General features: G+C 45.5%; 2 protein-coding genes across 5 annotated transcripts in view; one reads left to right on the forward strand and one right to left on the reverse strand.

Moving 5' to 3' along the window:
* Positions 1 to 9,029, reverse strand: part of KLF15 (Kruppel like factor 15) — a 32,814-nt gene extending 23,785 nt beyond the window's left edge. Inside the window, exon 1 of one of the 2 annotated variants that reach the window (XM_021409512.1) lies at positions 8,894 to 9,029. The gene's annotated coding sequence lies outside the window, so the exon portion shown is untranslated. Of the gene's footprint in view, positions 1 to 6,861; positions 6,974 to 8,893 lie in introns of those variants that run through there. The other variant, XM_021409511.1, reaches the window with a different exon arrangement.
* CFAP100 (cilia and flagella associated protein 100) lies at positions 6,954 to 19,839 on the forward strand. Of its 3 annotated transcripts, XM_021409507.1 has the most exons (16): positions 6,954 to 7,091; positions 8,733 to 8,912; positions 9,108 to 9,191; positions 9,997 to 10,103; positions 11,126 to 11,318; positions 11,961 to 12,028; positions 12,645 to 12,808; positions 13,414 to 13,494; positions 13,692 to 13,858; positions 13,937 to 14,081; positions 14,866 to 14,914; positions 16,376 to 16,527; positions 17,342 to 17,477; positions 17,882 to 18,084; positions 19,216 to 19,309; positions 19,527 to 19,838. In XM_021409507.1, exons 2-16 carry the CDS (start codon positions 8,837 to 8,839, stop codon positions 19,638 to 19,640), a joined length of 1,833 nt encoding a protein of 610 aa, XP_021265182.1. In that variant the 5' UTR covers positions 6,954 to 7,091; positions 8,733 to 8,836; the 3' UTR covers positions 19,641 to 19,838. The 3 variants fall into 3 exon arrangements, with proteins under 3 accessions (XP_021265182.1, XP_021265184.1, XP_021265183.1); XM_021409509.1 differs by lacking the exon at positions 8,733 to 8,912 and having other exon boundaries at positions 6,959 to 7,091; XM_021409508.1 differs by lacking the exon at positions 6,954 to 7,091 and having other exon boundaries at positions 7,099 to 8,912; positions 19,527 to 19,839.

The raw sequence follows: 20,093 nt of genomic DNA on the forward strand, positions 1-20,093 counted from the left end.
TGCTAGGGTTTCTAATTTAGAAGCTGTGTTGGAACGAGAACAGAAGAGGCATTCAGGGGTGAGGGCTTCGTCTGGCACAAGTATGCAATCACCAGTGAGATTACTGCTCTACCTGAAAGAAGCTCCCATCAGAAGCTCTGAGCACTGCTGCTCCTGTTCCCTCAATGAAAATCCCACCTTCCATCTCTGTGGTGAACATTTAGATGCTGCAGCCACTGGGAGCAACTCAAGGAGGGATCACAAAACCTGTGGAGGGGCAGCCCAAAGGCAGCGACGCTGATGCTTGCTCCAGATAGCCCAGCTGTGCCCAGCACATGGGTGCTGATAAGGAGAGATACTAGTGCAATGAAAGAAGTAAATGTAAGGAGGAAAACATCAATTAACCTTATCTCCTCAACCCTAAAATCAGATAGCAGCATGTGAGCCAGTCACTCAGCTCTCAGTAGTCAACAAGACACCTCCAGAAGGAGGATGGGCATTGAGAGCTCAACTCAAGGAGAACTGAGTCAGTCAGAGCCACATACCTAAGGCACCGACCTCAGGAAATGTCTGTCTGCATCTGAGCTGTGGGGAAAAAAGGGTTTTCCTGCAAGCCAAAGGGACCCATGGGGGGCAGGTGTCATTCAGCAATGACAGCATTCACACCTAGGAAGAGAGAACAGCCAGAAAAAAAACGAAGTAACATTAGGATTAGTATTGGCAGCATTGCTATGAGAGAACACCCAGAGGAGGGAGAGAGGTTTTAGGTCCTGTCTGGAAAGGGGCTGGGAACTAGCACCATTTTTAGTGCGACCAGTTCAGCATCACAGGATAGAGACTTTTGCCCTATCTTGGCAAAGAAACAGGGTGGCAGCTCAGGAGGACCCATCCCTGCTGAGGACTTTGAGGAGAAGAGCTTGCACCAAGTGAGCCCCTGTCTGCACCCAGCACTGGAGCAGAGAGGGCAGGAGCAGTGGTAGAGCCTCGTCACTCAAATGATGCCTTTCCTTTGTCTCTTAGGAAGGAACTGGAAACTAGGACAAGACTGAGGAACTGCCAAACTGGAACAGAGCAGCGGTGCCTTCAGTCAAGTACCCGGCTTCCAGCAGAGGCCAAGTTTGGATGCGTTGGAGGAAAATCTTCGATAGCATCCCAGTTCCAGGAAGAGTGCAATACGTTGAGTGTTTGCTCATGCTGGGATAGCTGCAGAACCATAGCAGGGCAGACAGGCTATTTATAAGTGTATCAGGTGTCAGCTAAGCTCTCTGCACTTTCTGCAGAGCGCATAACAAGCTTGATGAGAAGGAACACAGGCAGAGAGGAGCAAATGTGCACAGGTTAAAGAAGAGGTGTCCATTAATACAATACATATCAGGAAGAGCAGCAGCTGGCCCTGTGCCCAGCGCTGCTTACAAGGCCTCTCAAAGCCAAGGAAGATCACTTTACTACCAACACCGTGAGAAAAAAAGGGCTGAGAATGCTGAGTTTGATGGTGGTGCGTTATTAGAGGGAGAACTGTTTGCCCCTGAAAAAAGGGGATCCAAAAGCTATTCACAGATATTTCATTATGCTCCAAGTATGTGGTGTGTGTAACAAAACAAGAAGCCTGCTGAAGAGTTACCTCTCTCCAAACCTACTATGAGAGAGCTAAAATAGATCTAAGCACAGTCAAAATATAGTTGTTCCAATTAATGTTCCAGCTAGCATCTGCTCTTTTTAATTAGTTGAAGTCTGGTTTTGTCTGGAGACAGAATTGCTGAGCAGAAGCATGCTGGCTTCTTTTCTGCTTAGCCTGCTCTTCTGATCTCTCTTGGTCTTGGGAAACTTTTTCCCCACTTCATGGAGGCTAGAGCCTCTTGTGCATTCAGCGCTCACAGGTTCTCTGTACATTTCACTGCAACCAGCTTCAAATCTGTTTCCAGTGGAGGGAAAACTGGGTTTTTGCAGATGGCCTCCCCACCACGCACACACATCTGTGTGTGTTTGTGCATTGTTTCATTTACTGGTGACTTGGTTTTCTTCTGCAAGCAGGCATTTTTGTTGAGCAGATGCAAGTGGATGGAGAAGGGCTCCCCAGGACCTGTTAACCTTCCTGTTTTGCTCGAAGCTTGCTGATCCTTCACCTCACCCTTTGTAACGCAACCTTTGAGGATCTGCGTGTTTCAATTGTGCACAGATGAATAATTTACAAGCCACGGCTGTTGGAACAAACAAGCTCCTGCTCTGCCCTTCTGCTCTGTCCAAGCACTCGATGGCTTGTCTTAAATTTCCCTCACTTTGCTAAAACCTCCAGGACTTCAGCAGCATTCAGCAACCTTTAAAGGAGAAACTGGTGAGGGAACAGCAGAGTGGCATAGCAGAGCAGCAAACAGCACCCACACCAAGTATTCCTTTTATCTCTGAGCAGGGCATTGACCTGTTGTACAAACTCCATGCAGGAAAGCCACTGGCAAAGCAACCTCAGATGTAATATTTACCCAAGAAGAGACATTTCAGTGGAAAACAAACTCCAGGATCTGCTGACATCCTGGTAGAGAGAACAGTGGGCATTCACGCAGGTGCAGTCAATGGGATAGGAACAGGGTGTGGAAACTTTCTAGCGTTTCCAAGTGACAAGGCTGTCCTTGCACAAGTTTGCACTGTCTGTGATTGCAGCTGCACAGCTACGAGAAGCCCCACATGTGGCATCAGTGCTTTGCTGAGCCCCCATGGCTCCACACTTGGAGCAGAGATGCAAACAGGCGGGCCCTGCAAGAAAACAGCCAGGCTGGCACCAAATATTTACAAACCGCTACGACTGGTACCCAGCAATGCCTCATTCTCTGGCAAGAGAAGGCAGATCCTATGAGCTACCCTAGGGATATGAGCCACAGTTTTGGATCACAGATAATAGCTCCTGTCAGAGCTTCTCTGGAGAAGCAGACAGACAGGATCGAAACAGCTCCGGAGCAAAGTGAATAGCAGGGTTGTTTTTATCTTTAATCCTTTCCACATGAGCAGAAGTGGTTTGGAGCCATAAAGCATGTGCTCTCTTTTGCAGCTCTTAGAAATCAGCCTGACCCGTGACTTTAGGAATCCTCCTTGCTCTGACCGACATACCCCTCTGAAGGAAGACTGTGTACAGGGTGCGCAGGGTCACTGGTTCCACCACCACAAAGCTGCAGCTTCTTCATCTCCCTGAGCACAGACTGGCACTAACAGGAACAATCCCACCATCCCACGTGTCTCTCTTCCTCAACCCATCACGGTGAGCAAAATAAAAGGATCTTTTCCTCGGGCAGGGTATTGTTCAGCTGGATTGATTCCCGTGCAGTCACAGCCACACAGCAAGCGCCAGGAAAACGGCTGGAATGGTGCCTTAAGAGCTTAATGTAAAATCATGAAGTTGCAACCTCATGTTCCTGGGTCAATTGTCCCTGCAAATAGCAAGAATTTATAGCCCTGGTTAGGCAAGTCTCCTTGGCTTCAGCTCTGTGGCTCTCTTTACAATGGGCCAAATGCAAACTCCTAGGCCCCAAATGTACTTAGCTTTGAGGGAAAGCTGGAACTATTTTTCAGTTTGGGATTAGGGCTAAACAGTTCTTCAGAACTGGCCTTGAAATTGCAACAATATCATTTATTTATATCATTACCAGAGCAAGGCAGTGGGGCCGCTCAGGGGCCCGAGCTCAGCCTCCCAGATCTTACCCTCTGTTGTCTGGAGAATTCCCGAAACCTGCATCCTCAGAGATCTTCAAATCAGCTGGGAAAGGCCTTGGGCAGCCTAAGTTAGCCCTGCTTGGGGCAGGAGGCTGGACCTGGGGTCAGGAGCTTACAGAGCCTGATGCAAACACAGCTGGAGATGGCTGAACCACAAAACAATACCATTTGGGAAAGACCACCGAAGGCCTCTGGTCTTCATGTTGGGTGAGGTAGCCCAGGAAGACACTGGGTGTAAGGGTCAGTGGTAGGAAGACCTGAATGAGTCCTGCTCCATCAGCCTGTCTGCAAAGATGAGAGCTGAGCTCACGGATCTTGCAAAGCAATCTCTGGGGGCATTTCTCCTTCAATAGCTGGAGGGTGAGTCAGGCTTTTCTTGGTGTTCTTCATGTCTGGAAAACTCACCTATAACGTAAAAAGGTGGCAAATAGGGGTCACTGAGCCCTGCAATACAAGATTGCTGCCAACCCCACGGCTGGCCTCCACCTAGAAAATTTCACCTTGAGATAAAATCCCTCCTTGAAGAAAGCTTCAGATGAAAAGAGGGGGTAAGCAGCAGTGCCACTGGCAGACCACAGTCAGGCAGAGCTGGCCTCACCACCTCCAGCAGAGCTCTTACACACTGTGTGCTATGGACACTCACTTGCAGATCCCTCCTCCCGTCTTGATTGCTACCCTGTAAATAGGCTCTGAATTGCCCTTCTTCCTCTTGGGATGCTCTGGGTTCTGCAGATGCACCATTCAGCAGGAAAGAGAGGAACAAGTTGCTCCAGAGAAAGAAAAAAAAACACCAATCCATGTGGTGTTTCTGTGCCACTTGCCGTTAGTCAGGTTGTTCCCTTTGTGTGGTATGTATCAGTACTCACTTTGAAGAAATTGAAGCGAAAAACTTAACCAAGTGAGTCTCCTTGAGAAGACTCCAGGCAATGGGGAGATGGCTGCTCAGTGACCTGTGCAGTATCCTGGGTACACAGGGAGTTTCCTGTAAAGATAAGACTACAAAGGAATATTTATTTACCGAGATACTTCTTTAGCTTTCATCTCTGGCAGCGTTTCTCAATCAGCTGTTTCAAAATGTTTTGCCAACACTAATTAACCCTCACATCACCTCCAGGATAGGGATCAGCATCCCCAAGTCAGAAAAGGAACAACCAGGGAGCAGAGAAGGCAAACAACTCCCTCCAAGGAAGAAATAAAGGGTAGCCACATCATAGAATCATTAAAGTTAGAAAAGTTCTATAAGATCATACAGTCCAAATGTCCACCTACCACCAGTATTGCCCAGTAGGCCATGTCCCTAAGTACCACGTCTACACCCGTCTTGAACAATTCCAGAGACAGTGACTCTACCACCTCCACCCCGAACCTCCGTTCAGAGACCAGAATATCCTGCAATCCCAACCCTATGTCCTAACAAAACCATCCCCTAAAATCTCCCAGGTCTGCAAACATCCTCCTGTTGGAAATGCAAGAGGCAATCCTCAGTTCTTATCATGCAAACAGCCTGTCTTCCCCAGATCTGCAACAGGGAAGCACGGAGCAAACATTTAATAAGGCCCAAAATGCAGTGCCCTGAAGCTATATTGCACAACCTGGAAATCCCTAACGAGCTACGGCATCGGTCAGCTGCATAGCCTATGCCACCAAGCAGCCTTTCCCATGATGTGCACATGATATTTATTCCATTCATTAACCAAGTGAATGGTGCTAAGAATAGACCCCAGATGTCCTTCTGGCCTTAAAAACTTATTTGCCCTGAAGGTAACACAAAGCGTAAGTGGCTTATGGCATGTGTGGGATATGAGCAAGGAGCCACCAACACCATGAGGAGCTTCCGCATTTCCAAAAATTCACAAAATACATCTCTGATTTTAAATAATCCCTGTTCTGGATTTGGGAAATAAGCGTTTAGCACAAAACAGAGCAATGGATATACAGATATATACATGATGTATGGATTAGGCCGGACAGATCTGTAGCTGTTCCAATGCCTTTGCTCTCTATGTTATCTTTTTCTGTGATGTCTGTTACTGCAAATTTGTAATTCTGTAATAAACTGGTATTTATGAACAAAGGGCATTTGATGTTACACCTTTAGAAAAGCATATTTTAAATACAGTTTATTCCTAATTTTTTTTTTTATTTTTTTTTTGTAACTGAAATTATTCCGCAGTCTTATTTTTGATACATACTCCCAATACATCTGGGAAATTTCCCAAAATATACCAAAAAATCCCTATGATTTTTCTTTCAATGCTAAAAATCGAAGTACTCATGTACAGAATAAAGATTTTTTTTTATTATTTGTAAGCATTTTCCTTCTGTTGCCTAAATCCAATCTCTTGATAATCAGCAATCACGGAAAAGAACTAAAACAATCAAATGGGATTTTGCACTTACAGAAAAGTACGCTATTTATTGCATGACTTATTCAGATGGAAAAAGCTGTTTGGAAACCTATCTGTAAATGGAGGAAACTGCTATTTTGGAAAGCTGAAATTATTTTAATAGAGAGTCTAAAGAAGAATACGATCCATTTGGAATTGATTTGGTCTTCTCAGAAACAGGAAAGAAAAAACATGGGATCTGAAGATCATTTCCTCCTTAAAACGTATTACTTTTCTCAACTGATAATTTATCAAATCATCTTTCGAACTATATAGAATCGTTAAGGTTGGAAAAGACCACTAAGACCATCCAATCCAACCCCGGCCCACCCCCACCATGCCCACTGACCACATCCCTCAGTGCCACATCTCCTCAGCTCTTGAACACCTCCAGGAACGGTGATTCCACCATTCCCCGTGCAGCCTGTGCCAGCGCCTCACCACTCTTTCTGAGCAGAAAGTTTTACTTAGTATCCAACCCAACCCTCCCTGATTTTACAGAATAAAATATTTGGGTTTCTCTAGCACTATTGATTTGTGGAGAATCCAGTTAATGGTAATTCATTTACCCATACCACGTATAAGCTCTGAATTGTGACTGTTCAGACTTTGCAAACAGAAAACCTAAGGCACAGGCTGAAAAATGACAGCTCAGAGTCACTGACTAAAAACTACAGTCATTTTCACTGCCCAGGGCTCCAGCTCCCGATTCCACATCCCAGTGCTTTGTTGTGGAGATGGGGTTAAGCACCTGAGCCCCTTTTCTACCTGAGAACTTAGGGACGCTTGGCAGTACCTGTGTCATGATGCTTCTCACTGCAGTTGGACCCTGGGAGCCTTCTCTCTGCTGCACCAGGCCAGGGACTCTTGTCCCAGCCACAGGGGGCCCAGCTACACGTGTTACCCGGCAGCGGGAGCGCAGGTTTCTATGGCAGCACAAACAGAATATCAACAGCACAGCGCCGAGCCACGTCCATGCCTCGGTACCCGTCCAGCCACAGCCGTGAGGAGCGTGGGGTCCTCGAGGTGAGAAGCCAAAAACTAATGGGGGGAGGGCAACTACATTAATTTCTTTTGTTGTCAGCATCAGACATAACACTGCACTCAGACAAGGGGAGGCAGAGGGGTGTTTCACTGGGAGATCTCACACGTGAGCGGTTTCTGTCTCTGCGTGTGGGTTGGGGGGTGCACGGGGTCATGGGGCACATCTGTCCCCAGCATAGTGCCCCACAGCTCCAAACTTGGACACATTTCCCAGCGAGCTCAACCCTTCTCTGTGAGTCATGGCATCGTGTGCATTATTCGAGTGTACAAAGCATGAGCCTGTTGTGTACTCTGGGAAGATGGTGGATGAATCTTATTCTATCATTTTTAGAATTGTTTGCGTGTTTACTTTGTTGTTCTGTTTTTTCCTTCTGCACAGCAGCTTGATGAAAGGGAAAATCACTGAATAACTGTTTCTGTAGATTAAAGCTCTGAACGCCTTATCTGATTCATGTCCTGATGGACACTGATGTGTAGCTACCGAAGCGTAGAAATATAAGAGGCAGTGAGATATACATGCCAAATGATTCCAGCAACAAAGCAGTTTCTATTTGCATTATAGAGCGTAATAATTGTTATTAGCACAACGAGTGCTTCTGCAGCGTTTGGAATTGTTTCCAAAGTGCTGTGCAAACAATCTATTCGAAAAATCAACAATCTCAAACCAAGAATGTCTTCATAAAGTGGATATTTATAAGTTGATCTTAGAAACGGCTTTGTATCCTTTGCTAAATGTAATATAAAGCGCTTTTGGTTTCAGGGAGCTTCACTGACAGATTATTTCCTACCTGCCACTATCCTCTGTCTAGTCCTGCTTTCCAGTCATGTTCCCTGTAGCAGAAATTGGAACAACCCCATAAACAATAAAGTTTTTATGAGGAGGGTTTTGGGTTACAGAAGTCAAAGTGTGCTCTAAGAGGACCAAACACTCAGGTGTTTGCTACAACCACTCCGCATATTTCACAAAGTGTATGCGCTGAACACTGCCTTCCTACTCCTGCCCTAATGGCTTTTTGTTTTTTCTCCCAAAACTCGCAATATCAGTAGGGTTCATGTTGTGCCAGGGCACAGATAGAGGACTCCTAGAGAAAAAAAATGCATTAAGTTACACCCAAATCCAGAGAGAGAAAATCTGAGTTACTTGTGGCTTTTGGAAAGTGTACTTCAATACTGGAGAAGGAGAGAGAAAACACTGGGGTGCATTACAAACTGCTTTAATTCTACCTCAGACCGCGTCTCATCAGTGCTGAAAGTCTGACACCTGCAAAGAATAAGACACTAATTGGGCAGCTGCAGAAAGACAGCCAATAGGCAACACAGCGCACCAAGGACATGCAGGGAAATTAGGCCAGATGAGTTTAGCTCAAAATACATAAAAACTGGAGGCTGTTCAGAGCAAATAATGATGCTTTAAAATAGCCTTAAAACTAGCTCAAGCGGAAGAGGATATTTTCTGCTGTGGTTATAGTCGTGTGGATCAGGAACACAGCAGCAGAATTACATCCACTGAACCAATACCTCACTGGACTCAGCTTTCTGCCTTGTTTGCTTCAAGGATAACTGTAACAACAACCTATCTGTTCCATGTGAGTGAGATCATTACAATTATGCCTTTTCCCCTAGGACCTGCAGCAAAGACTACAAAAGACATTGGATTCAGAGAAACAGAAATCTAACTTTCACCGGTTTGCCAGCCTAAAATTAAACACGAGCAAATTTCCTACAGCATGTCTGTGCTGTCCAGAAATCATTCAGCCTTATCACAAGAAACCCACAGTACTTACAGTGCTAGAACAACTTCTGGTAAGAGCTTCAGAGAGTAAAGTTGTTGCTTGTGAACCAGCAAAGTGCAGATGAAAGCATGGGTTTGGATCAGAACTGGAACTCAGTGGTTAAGATCCAGAAAGCCCCGAGGCCCTTCAACAGTGTAAAAGCTCACTGCATCAGTCACTGTCAGGTCCCAGTTGATTAATTTGTTTATGGTTTTCTTTGGGCCAGAGTCAATGATGCCATCTGTATACGAAGAGTCAGTCTGTGAGAGTCTCTCTTCTAAACCTGGGATGGAAACCTACCTTGTGTCAGGTAAGGTCATGATGCTCCAGCAGATTTCTGTTGCTTGGTCAAAGGAGAGGTCTGCGTTCATACTCTTCTGCCCACGATCAGATAAGACAGGCTCCCAAAAGCTTCAGTAAATGTTCTGCCCAAGGAAAACAGTGAAAAAAGACTTCAGTAAATGAGGTTTGGATACAGGAAGAGAGAATGCAAGGCAGCACAGCTCTTGGCTCTGCCATCAACAGCTCCTCAGAAGGGGAAAGGAATTAATCTTCTCTCTGATAGATCTCCTAGTACAACCAAAATCTGAGGTCCTTAGTCCATTTTTTTCTTGATCTCTCAGATACTAATTTGAGCTTGAGCATCTATCAAAATTGATTTTATATCCCACCATTAAATCATGAACCCAAGTGTCTCCCTGCACTGGGGTGAACAGTATTTTGCTCTCCAGACTCAGGCCTGGCTAAAGCTTTCCTATTTTACAGATAAACTAATTGTCTTCAGGCTTTGACAACTGACTGAGGGCTTAAGCTTATATTAACAGTAATGACATATGTCTTATACTCTCCCCATTCCCTCTCCTGAGAGGACTACATGCCTACTGGTAACAAGAGATGGAGGAGACCCAGTTGGCACTTAGTAGAAGCCCCAGTTGGGGCTTCTAATCTTGGATTGAGTTTGTCAAACGCTACCATTAAATGTTAAAGTAAGCAGTCAACTGCCACCAGCCAGAAGCCAACTCAAGAGACGTGTTGCTGTGATGCAGCAGAGTCCCTTTGCACTAGGTTCTGACATTCTGCCTTGCATCTGTCACATCCTTGTTCATTTCTTGCAGAATTCCCAGAAGAAAATGAAGAATGGAAACGGAAAAATCCATTTACAATTCCTCCAGATATTGATATTTTTGCAATAAGGAACAAGGAAAGAAAAAAGGCAAAGGCGGTACGTATACAATGATGCTTTACATGCATGTTTACATAAGTGGTGCACTAGGGCAGGCAACCAACCAATGCAAAATCAGACCATGGTTTACTGCATGAGGAAAACAATACCTGCTAAATCCAGCTCAGATTCCCTCTTATCAGCTACAAGTTCACTGAGATCCATGATGCGAGATTAACCTTACATAGAGCAGCGTGAGCACAGACCTGCTAGCTGCTAGCATACAACCTACGTACCGTCATTTTGCTTCCATGCTTAAAGGTAGGTTTGCCACTCTCTCCTGTTCCTGGAGGAGATGCTTGCTAGTGCTGCTAGTGTTGATTATCCACAGAAAGTTTTGATGCAAGGCTTCTTGCCATGCCAGCAGGCCTAGGAAGAAAGATGACACGGGTTTCACGCCTGAAGTTTCTCTCCACAAAACAAGGAATTGCAAACCACCAGAGAACTGGGTCTGTGCAATATCTCTTTCTTCCTTATTTCCACTGAGGATTTTCCCTAGGACACATGATCCAGAGGTGGTGGGAAGTCACAGAGAGGTTATGGTGTCTCAGAGAGGTCTAAGTGTTGATGCAGCAGTCAAGCAGTGATGTGAAACCAAGAGGTCTTTGTTAGTAAATCACAAAGGGAAGCCTCCAAACAAGCTTAGGCAAGACTCAGGTGACTGATAATCTGATTTTAGCTTGGGTTCAAGGTCACTATGTAAGTATGGAGAGGGGCTTAGCAGAAGGGGCACCAAGGATGTCTGCTGAGCAATGTCCTCAGCCTAACCCGTGCCCAAACCATGCAGAAGGCAATGAATTACAGACCTCAGCCCATGTGAAAGCACTGAGCATGAACATTTCACCTTCCAGAAAGCTCTGGAGTGGGTTTCAAAAGACCCTCTCAACCCAGACTTGAGGGTTTACATCAGCAGGGTGTTACTAGCTGCAAATTTCCAGACTGTGAATAACCACTTGATGTCATTAAAAACCACAGCAGACAAAACAGATTATCAATTTGTCCGCATAACTGACTTCTTATAGGAACGTGAAAAGATGAAGACCATGAGAATTCATGAGAAAATGACTTACTCTGTTAAAATCAAGGCAAAGGAAAAAGGGGTTAGGAAGGCTTTGCAAAAGGAGGAGGAAGAAGAAAACAGAAAACAGGCAACAGATGAAGAGAGACTGAAAGCTCTTCAGGAGTGTCTTTCATGGAAGATAGCCATTAAAAAAGGTAGGGAATGGTCACTGTCTTTGTAGCAGTACTGCTCAGCTGGAGAGCAGCCTAAATCAAAAATCAAAAAGGAGATGGGACTGGCAGTTAGCTCCAGCTGACCTTGGTGAGCTCCTGTAGGCACAGCAGTTATTTGCTTCACCTTGCCAGCCTGTGTGTGGCTGGTCTGTGTCCATCTCATGCCTTTACTTTTGCAGCAGATGTCACACCACCAGGGCAGCCTGGGTTCCAGCATCCCCTGTGGCTTCCACAATAGCTGGGAGTCCTGGGAGGCAGCGTAGAAGTCAGCTGAGAGTTTGCAGGACCTTGTGTCATGGGGACATTTTTACTAAGCTGACCTAGAGCTGGATTTTGGAGGATATGAGCCTATCGTTTTCTGCCTCTGACAGAGGAGTAGCTTTGCCATTAACATGTAGAGAACCAAATTTGATGTTTGTAAGGATAAGATTCTCCACTCCATTGTTCCTGTTTTTACAGAAAGTCCGCTTGAAACTGATCCAAACCAGTGTCAAAATGGTAATAAAATAATCAGTCTTGCTAGCTTCAATGACAACCACATCCGTGCTCAGCTGCTACCATATTCACTGTTCTATGCATGACCAAATCTCTCCCTGTAGTCTGATGAATTTGTCTTCATTTCAGATTATCCATTAGAAAAAGAAACTTTCCGTGACTACATAAATGACAGAAGAGAGATATTTTTACTTGAGGTACTTGGTTTTCTTTAAGAATGTTACTGTCTGCTCATTTAATTATCCTTCAGTGTTGCCTTGGGTTTTTGTTTGTTTTCATGAGACCCATTGCTTAGAGGTTACATCAGCAGGGCATACATCAGATCTCATTAACTGATTGTCCAAGCCCTGTGCTAAAGACACTTATAGTCCATAGACCGTGAATCCACTAAGAAGTGAAACAGGTCATTCACATCACCCAGTGGCGGCCATCCAATTGTTTTCCCCTTAATTTACAAAATATGTACATATACTGACCTGTTGGCTTTTGCTCTACTCATACAGTTTATCCCTGAGAGCCATTATGAAATCAAAATAATGTTGGAATATCCCCATTATTCATCATATATAGCACAACAATAGGTTGTGCTATAACACTGTTGAATCATCTTTGTCACTGCTTATTTGTTGCGTTACTTCTGAAACATCTCCTGGCCTCTATGTACCTAGTTTGCACTAAGACATGTCTTGGTTTGAATCATTACGCTCTGACAACAACTGTAAGGCAGTAAGGTAACCAAGAACAAAGCCAAACCAACACACTTTTAATAACGACCAACCAATGTGACTGTGTTATCTTTTGGGTTCATTTCAGTATGCCATAGGAGTAAAGAGAGAAGAAATTCAAAAGTTGGAGAACATAGCAAAGAAAGAGGAGAGAAAACTGGAAAAGGCTGAATACAACCTGGAGAACGATATTGCCATATTTGATGAGTTCCTGAAGGAGAACCATAAAAGCTCTGTTCAAGCCTTGAAAATGTAATGGAAGTTGAGGGAACTATCCATGTAACTCTTTTACATTGGACAAAGTAGTCTTTTTGCTTAACGTTCCCCAGAGGGCTTGGCTCATATCCAACCTCAGATTCGCTGTGTCTGGGTTTTCCCAGAGTTACAGTCCTGGTAGCATTTTCTCTCCACACGTTCAACGAAAGAGAGAAAGGAACCAGTAGCTGGGGAATCCCCTCATTACTGAAGCCTTCAATTTGTCTGCAGTGAAGAATCCACCATTGTCCCCATCACTTCTCACAACACCCTTATAATAGGCAGATTCTTCACCCTAACCCCTCACAGCAGGAACAGTCCCCTAAGCAAAGCAAGCTGGGTACTCTGGCCCATTACACAAAGTCTTAGCAGCAGCCAAATTAGGAACACCCTGACCTGGAAGTGCTGCTGGGACCCCATGCTCCCTTTGCCAAGGCAGGGCCTTCAGGCAGGAGACAAGTGTCACTGATGGTACGTCTTTACCTACAAGAGAGATTTCTAGGGTTCTTCCCCATCTTTTTATCTGTGTTATGTGCATCTCAGCTCACTACTTGCTTATTGCTAAACTGTTTCATGGCTCATTTTGCTGCATTTTTCTCCAGTGCTGAAAAAGAATCTGCAGCGAAAGCAAAGAAAATAATAGAGATCCAGAAAATTGGTTCCCAAATAATGAGCCTCCAAAGGTAAGAATCGCACGCTTATCCCTGCCTAGCCTTTACCAGCCCCTACAGCACAGAGAGGTTCACATTTATCTCTGTGTGTCCATGAGGACACAAGCTCCCTGCCCCTTCTCTAGGTGTAGCTGTCATGGGTTAGAAAGAACCTGCTCAAACAGGGGCTTTCCTCCCTGCTAACAAACCGCCTGCTTTTCCCACCCCAGTGACATAACCAGATTTGAGAATACTCTGCAAGAGTACAAGGTGTACAGAGACTTCCTCTATCAGCTATCTCCAAAAGAATGGCAGGAGGAATATGAAAAAAAGCATGGAAAGCTGTTGAAAACAACATCCAGAGCTGACAAAGAAAGTGCCTCCCCTGCAGAGAAGGGTAAGTGCCATGGCAGAGCTGCCCACTCCTCCACGGGACAGCCCTGTGTTCCAAGTGTACATCTCCTTTTGTGTGCAGGCCGGGGTCTGACCTTTGGGATGGACATGAATCGTGCAAACATGTCAAGGTCCCTGCTGCCTGCAGAAAGTTTGGATTTAAGTTTATCATTTGAGACCAGACCACAGCTCAAAAGCCTCCTGAAACCACTTGCAACAGAAAATCTGTAAGTACTTGACCAGAAAAAAAAGAACAAAACACAACAGACTTGAATCATACAGAGAGCACTCAACTGTCTGGGAGTTTGGTATAGAGGAAACCTAGTCCTCATGTTTGCTCTGCGTATTTCTAGACCTGGGTCTTACTGGAACAAACCAACACACCAGATATTCCAATCCACCAGATGTGCAGTGTACCTACCCCCAAGAGAACTCCAACCTCAAATCCTCTGGTGAGGGCCTGCCCTGCAAGCCTGGGCCTCAGGGTAGAACCTGGGCACCATCCTGGAGCAAAGCTTCTCTGTGCCCTGTTTGTGTTAACAAAACCTGTGCGTTACTGGTTCCCGCTGTTGGCCACAGTCACTTGTTTGGTCATCACTGGAGGCCCAAGGACACAGCAGACATTGCGTTCATTTCTTTCAGTAACAGGCCTCAGGCAGTAAGAGGCATCTGTACCGTAGGCAGGGCCACCCCTCACACGAAGCTGCTGCCACAGGTGGGCTTAGCACTAAGGGGACACAAATCGAGGTTTTCACCCCTCCCATGGCACAAGGATACAGCTCCTACTGACCCCTCAGCAGCCCACAGACAAGAGGGGCCAAACTTGTGGATGCTCCAGGGACTGTTCAACAGCAAACAGCCAAGAAGGGAAGTGCCTGCTACCTGCAGCTGGAGCCAGAGGCTGCTTGCAGGTGTCAGTGTTGGCTGCTTGCCATGCTCATAGTATATGAACAAGGTCTCCTTTGAGTTGTCATTTCTCTAAGGGCCTGATAACAAAAAATGCTTTTTCAGAAATTCATCAGAGGATCAAGAGAGTGAAATCTGCTCAGATGGAGATGAGGTCAGAAGCCTTATACTGAAATATTTAACTTTATCCTGTGTCATGTACTGATGTTACTAATTTTCCTCACCTTCTAACCATTTATTGTGGGGTTGAGGTGTTACCATAGCCGATAACCATGTGTTTATATATTTATGAATATGCACGGTTTTAGTAACCCATATTTTAAATATCTTGGTTTAGTTTTCCTCCTCTCTTTTCCAAAACCCTACCATCACTTCAAAGCTCCCTACCCTGCAACAAAATACGACCACAGTATGAGGCATTGAGATTAATTAAGTTTTCATTTTATGTCCAAAAGGGAAGATTTCTCACTCAGATGTCTGCAACACTTTTTGCTCCCCAAAATGCACCCTGAAATGAGCCTTGCCACCTGCTTTCCTTGAGCTCATCACATTGGCTGCAGAGGACAAATCTCACCACCCTTGTCTGTGAGGAGGCAAGGCTTCAGAAATAGGCTTGGCCCTAGAGAGAAGGTTACGGGAGTAAAAAAAAAAAATCAGCAGGTGCAAAACACTCACCTTTCAGTGCCTGCAGCCACTGCCATAAGAAACCAGTGAGCCAGTCTGCTGCATGACAGAACTTCTTTAACCTAGGCCAGGGTCTGCTTGGTAATTTCCCCTAAGTAAGCACATTTAACTGGGGTCACATAGCAGTGTTTCGGGGCCGTGCCTGACTGTCCTGCTGAGGGAAAGCCACAAATAACTCCAGTAAGCAAAGGTACCAGGGAACACTTCCCTCTCTCCCAGTTTTATGTTTTCATCTGGAATAGAGAGAAAAGGGTCACAAAAACATTTTATTTTGATATTGAACGGTTTCTTCATTCCAAAGAACAGGCAAACTTCTCTTGTTCTGGGAGTAAGCTACAAACTACGTGTAATTTAGGCAACATTTTGGTAGAAAAAGAACACCTTTTTCAAGACTGACCAATGCTGTTAAAGAAAAACAACACGCAAGCTTTAGGGCACCTTCCTCCAGTCTCAAATCAAAGCAGCAGAACAAGGGTGAAGTAGGGATAAAGCCTCCAGGTTTACATGGTTATGTTTACTGGGATCAAGAGCACAAGCAATGCCCTTACCTTGCTTATACCCTTACAGCAACACTACACGTGCTGTTATATATAGATGTTTGGAGATACTTGATGTTTATGTAGATATATGTAGATATGTGATGAATAGCACCCATGCATAACTGGAACCTACAACTCACTCCTCATCAGACCTTAAGGCCTTTTGCTTCTCCATCTTTCAATTCATAGTAATGCTGCTTTTCTGAACTGAACTCTTTTCTTCACAACACGATTTTTTATTTTTTATAAGTACACGTACCCTCACGCTGCGTGCTGTGCAGTTTGCAAAACAACATCCCAGCACCAACAGCAAGCAACCCAAGCTGCAGGCCAGCCCCTATGTAGCTCAGTGGAGATGAGAGCAAAACCTTATCACATGTTTTCCATTCCAGGAGCCTGAGCTGTATTTTACCAACCCCCAACAACTGCTGTCTGTTTTCACGGAGATGGAGGAACAGAACTTTTCCTACCTCTGCAATTTTCAGGAGACCGAGAAAAAACTAAAAGAGCTCCAACACACCTTCATCAACGCACAACAAAGGAAGTGAGTGTGATCCTGTGATGAGTGGTGGGAAGGGGTCCCTATGCCCCAACTTTCAAACAATCTTTTGAGTTGGAAGGGACCCTTAAAGGCCATCTGGTCCAACCCCCCAGCAATGCACAGGGACACCCACAGCTCCATCAGGTGCTCAGAGCCCGTCCAGCCTGACCTTGGCCGTCCCCTTGGATGGGGCACCACCACCTCTCCGGGCAACCTGTGCCAGTGCCTCACCACCTTATTGTAAAAGCCTATTTCCTTATCAGAAGTGGTCTTCTCAGACCTTGCTGCATAGCTCTGAAGGCACAGGCTGGGGAGCTGATGCATTTAGTGTTCTGCGGGGGGATGTAAGACAGAAAGGATGGGGTAATTCTCCTAAGTAAAGATCAAAAGCAGAAACAAGGCTTGTCCTGAGAGATCCAGACCAGTGCCTGTTTGGACTCAGTCCCTTCCTAGAGGAAGGCAGCAGAGACCCAAGGGAGTGCAGTACAGTATTTCTATGGCAGGTAGACACTATTCTCATTTGAAGCACCTCTCATTTGAAGTGTTTTTAAACAGAATCTACTTCCTGCATTGACTCATCACAAAACCTAGAGCATTATTTACCTGTGCTCCTCTCCCCCCACACGCAGTAACTGCTATCCCAGAAAAACCCGATCTCCCTGTGCTCTCAGAGCCGGGGTGCAAGTCGTCCAGAAATGGAGTGTAGTGATGCTTCCACCTACCGGCAGCAGCGGGCACAACCAGGGTGAAAGCAGCAGTGGAACCTTGTGTTTTGAGGATACCCTTTTCCAAACACCTCCTCTCTCTTCTGGCCTAGGGATCAGGAACGAGCGCAGCTGAAAGAAGTTTTGCTCACCTTGAAATCCACTGTCACCAAATTGGAAGAGAGAGCGGCAGACCTGAAGCTGAGAGTTCAAGACTTTTCTTCAGGAGAGCACACCACTGATGTCCAGGTACGCCCCGAGGTCAAAGCAAAGTGGGATAGCACAGCAACGAGCTGCTCCTCACCACCAGGCAGAGCCAGCCTGGGTCAAAAGCAGCAGTGGGGAGGGAGCTGCACTTCTCTCAGCATTGCTGAGGCAGCAAATTGGAAGAAATGCACCCACCCCATACAGCTGCTGTCCGGTGGGAGGAGGACCCCCAGAGGCACCCAGGCTGGAGCAAGCCCAGAGATGAGACCAGCAAAAGAATGGCTCAACAGAGCCATCCATCACAGGCACTGCTGAGCAAACCAAGAAGCAAACAAGTTTTAAGAGAGAGCGTTCTGGTTTCCTTCTCTGTTCTTTTGGAGGGATAGAGAGGTTCTACCGGGCAGGACTCAGCTGCTGCATCTCACTGTTTCTCCTCTTATCTCTAGGATAAAATGCTTGCAAGCTTGAGAAAAAAGGTGCGGGAGGTCTATGGTCACTGCATTGGAGAAAGTGAGGAAGGCATGAAGACAGTGGAGATGTTAGCGGCGATAGAAAAAAAGCTCATTGATTTACTGGACTACCTGGAGAAAATTCCACCAGCAAAGATAGCAGAGATTGAAAAAGCCAAAAAAAAAGAACAGAGAATGAGGTAAGACAAGACCTCCTAGAAACAGGGCCTCTATTTTTAACTATTAACAATCAAAATCGAAGCCCCTGAAAGAGCCAAATTCGTCAGATCAACCTAGGAAACATGAACAGTAATCTGAAAGCCCAGAGGACTGCCACATCCCAATGTAGCCCTCTAATAGCTTCACGCTCCTAGTGCTTGCAACTCTGAATCAGCAAGCAGCAGCCCAGAGCTGTGTTAGGAGAGGCTGGGAAGGTGCTCGTATCCTGAATGAGAGGCCAAGATCTGGAAGAAGAAAATCTCTTCTGTGCAAATTCAATGAGAATCATGGTTTTAAGAAGACAATTTGAATTAATAATATTTGAACTGATTGAACAGAAGATGATTCTTCTGTTTAAACATATAGGGCACCTGTATGAGCCATGGCAGCTTTCAAGTGTTCCTTCTACAGAACTCTACAGTTTACATTGTGCTTTTTAATTAAAATAGGAGCCAATTAACACAATAAATTTATGTTCCTAGACATTTCTGTTGGCTCAGTTACACCCATGAAATTTCCCTTGCAAGCAGCAAAGGTGTAACTGGGGAGCTGACTGTATCTGGCCATCCCCAGGTGAATCAGATTCATTACAAGAAAAGTAGCTGGAGAACGTAAAGCCAAACAGTGACATTTTTCTCCTACTTTTTCTTTCTCTGAGTCTTTCTTCACCTTTATGAAAGGTAGAAAGGACATGGCACTGTGCTTTGTGAATGATTTTGTGTTCTTCACTTACAAAAGAAACTCGTCCATGGAGACAGCCAAGGTCAGGCTGGACAGGCTCTGAGCACCTGATGGAGCTGTGGGTGTCCCTGTGTATTGCAGGGGGGTTGGACTGATGGCCTTTAAGGGTCCCTTCCAACTGAAATGATTCAATGAAGCAAGACAGACTTATTCTGCTCTGGGGATGGAAGAGAAGAATCTGGGAAGGAATCTGACCCAAACCTTGGCCCCTGCCTCCCTTCGAAACAGAACAAAAACCTTCAAAGTGTATTTAAAACCCAGCCTTGTCTATACCCAAACCCCCGCATTCCACTGTTAGACAAGGTGTGGGTCAAAAGCACATTTGTGTAGCTGTGCACAATTCAACCACCTTTTTTTGTTCCCTTCAAAAGGCTGAGAGAGGAAAAGGAACAACAGCAGAAGCAGCTGCAGGAGGAGAGGTTGCAACGGGCCCTGGAAAGAGCACAGGCGATCGTAAAGAAAAAGGTAAGCACAGTGATCCATGGGAACACACCTTGCCTCTGCAGCCTGCTTCAGGGAAGATGGGGCACCCAAACACTGGGCATTAAGGGAGGAGGGACCCAACCCTGCCAGGAAAACAGCCCCAGCAATGGGCATGGCCTCCAGCAGCAAGAGAACCCTCCAGCACGCCTGGTTCATGATGCTGCTCTAACAAAGACGTGTGCCCCTTCTTCGTCTGCAGACCGGCAGAAGGCTGATGTTCCGTTCCAGCCCACCTTCCAGGGAGAAAAAGAAAAAGCAAAGCCGAGAACAAAGGGATAAGGAGAAGGAAGAATTACTGTATTATTTCACTTGACAGCACAGCTTTTAGTATGCAACACAGGGCTGATACCACCCTAGAAAAAGGTTTTTCTAGCTCTAAGCTATTTGCAACCTAAGAACTTCACAGTCCCATGAAACTCCTCCTAGCCCAAGACCCAAAGGAAAGGAGCTACTGTCCGGCGACCACTTACTGTTTTTCTTAACTAAGGAAATAAAATACTCTTATTTACTTCTTTGGCTCCTGCTAGCTGCAATGCTTTTCTCATTCAGTCGTTGATGCAAATAGCTCTATCCCTACAAACCTGACCAGTGTCCCAGGTAACAATTTTGCCATGGCACAACTAAGCCAAGCACTTACCAGACATCTATTGTAATCGCAAATCTGGTGAACAACGATAAAACGAAGCCTCTGCCTTAATCTGAAGGATGGGTTTCATTATGGACTCCACCCCACTACCGTGAAGATACAAGCAAAGGAAAAAATCAA

Source organism: Numida meleagris, chromosome 11 (assembly GCF_002078875.1).
Source record: "Numida meleagris isolate 19003 breed g44 Domestic line chromosome 11, NumMel1.0, whole genome shotgun sequence".
NCBI classification, from domain to species: Eukaryota; Metazoa; Chordata; class Aves; order Galliformes; family Numididae; genus Numida; species Numida meleagris.

Coding starts and splice junctions, on each gene's coding strand:
- CFAP100 (XM_021409507.1), top strand. CDS start 8,837: ATGTCTGTGCTGTCCAGAAATCATTCAGCCTTATCACAAGAAACCCAC. Junction 8,913..9,107: donor CAGTGCTAGAACAACTTCTG/GTAAGAGCTTCA, acceptor TCTTTGGGCCAG/AGTCAATGATGCCATCTGTA. Junction 11,319..11,960: donor GAAGATAGCCATTAAAAAAG/GTAGGGAATGGT, acceptor TCTTCATTTCAG/ATTATCCATTAGAAAAAGAA.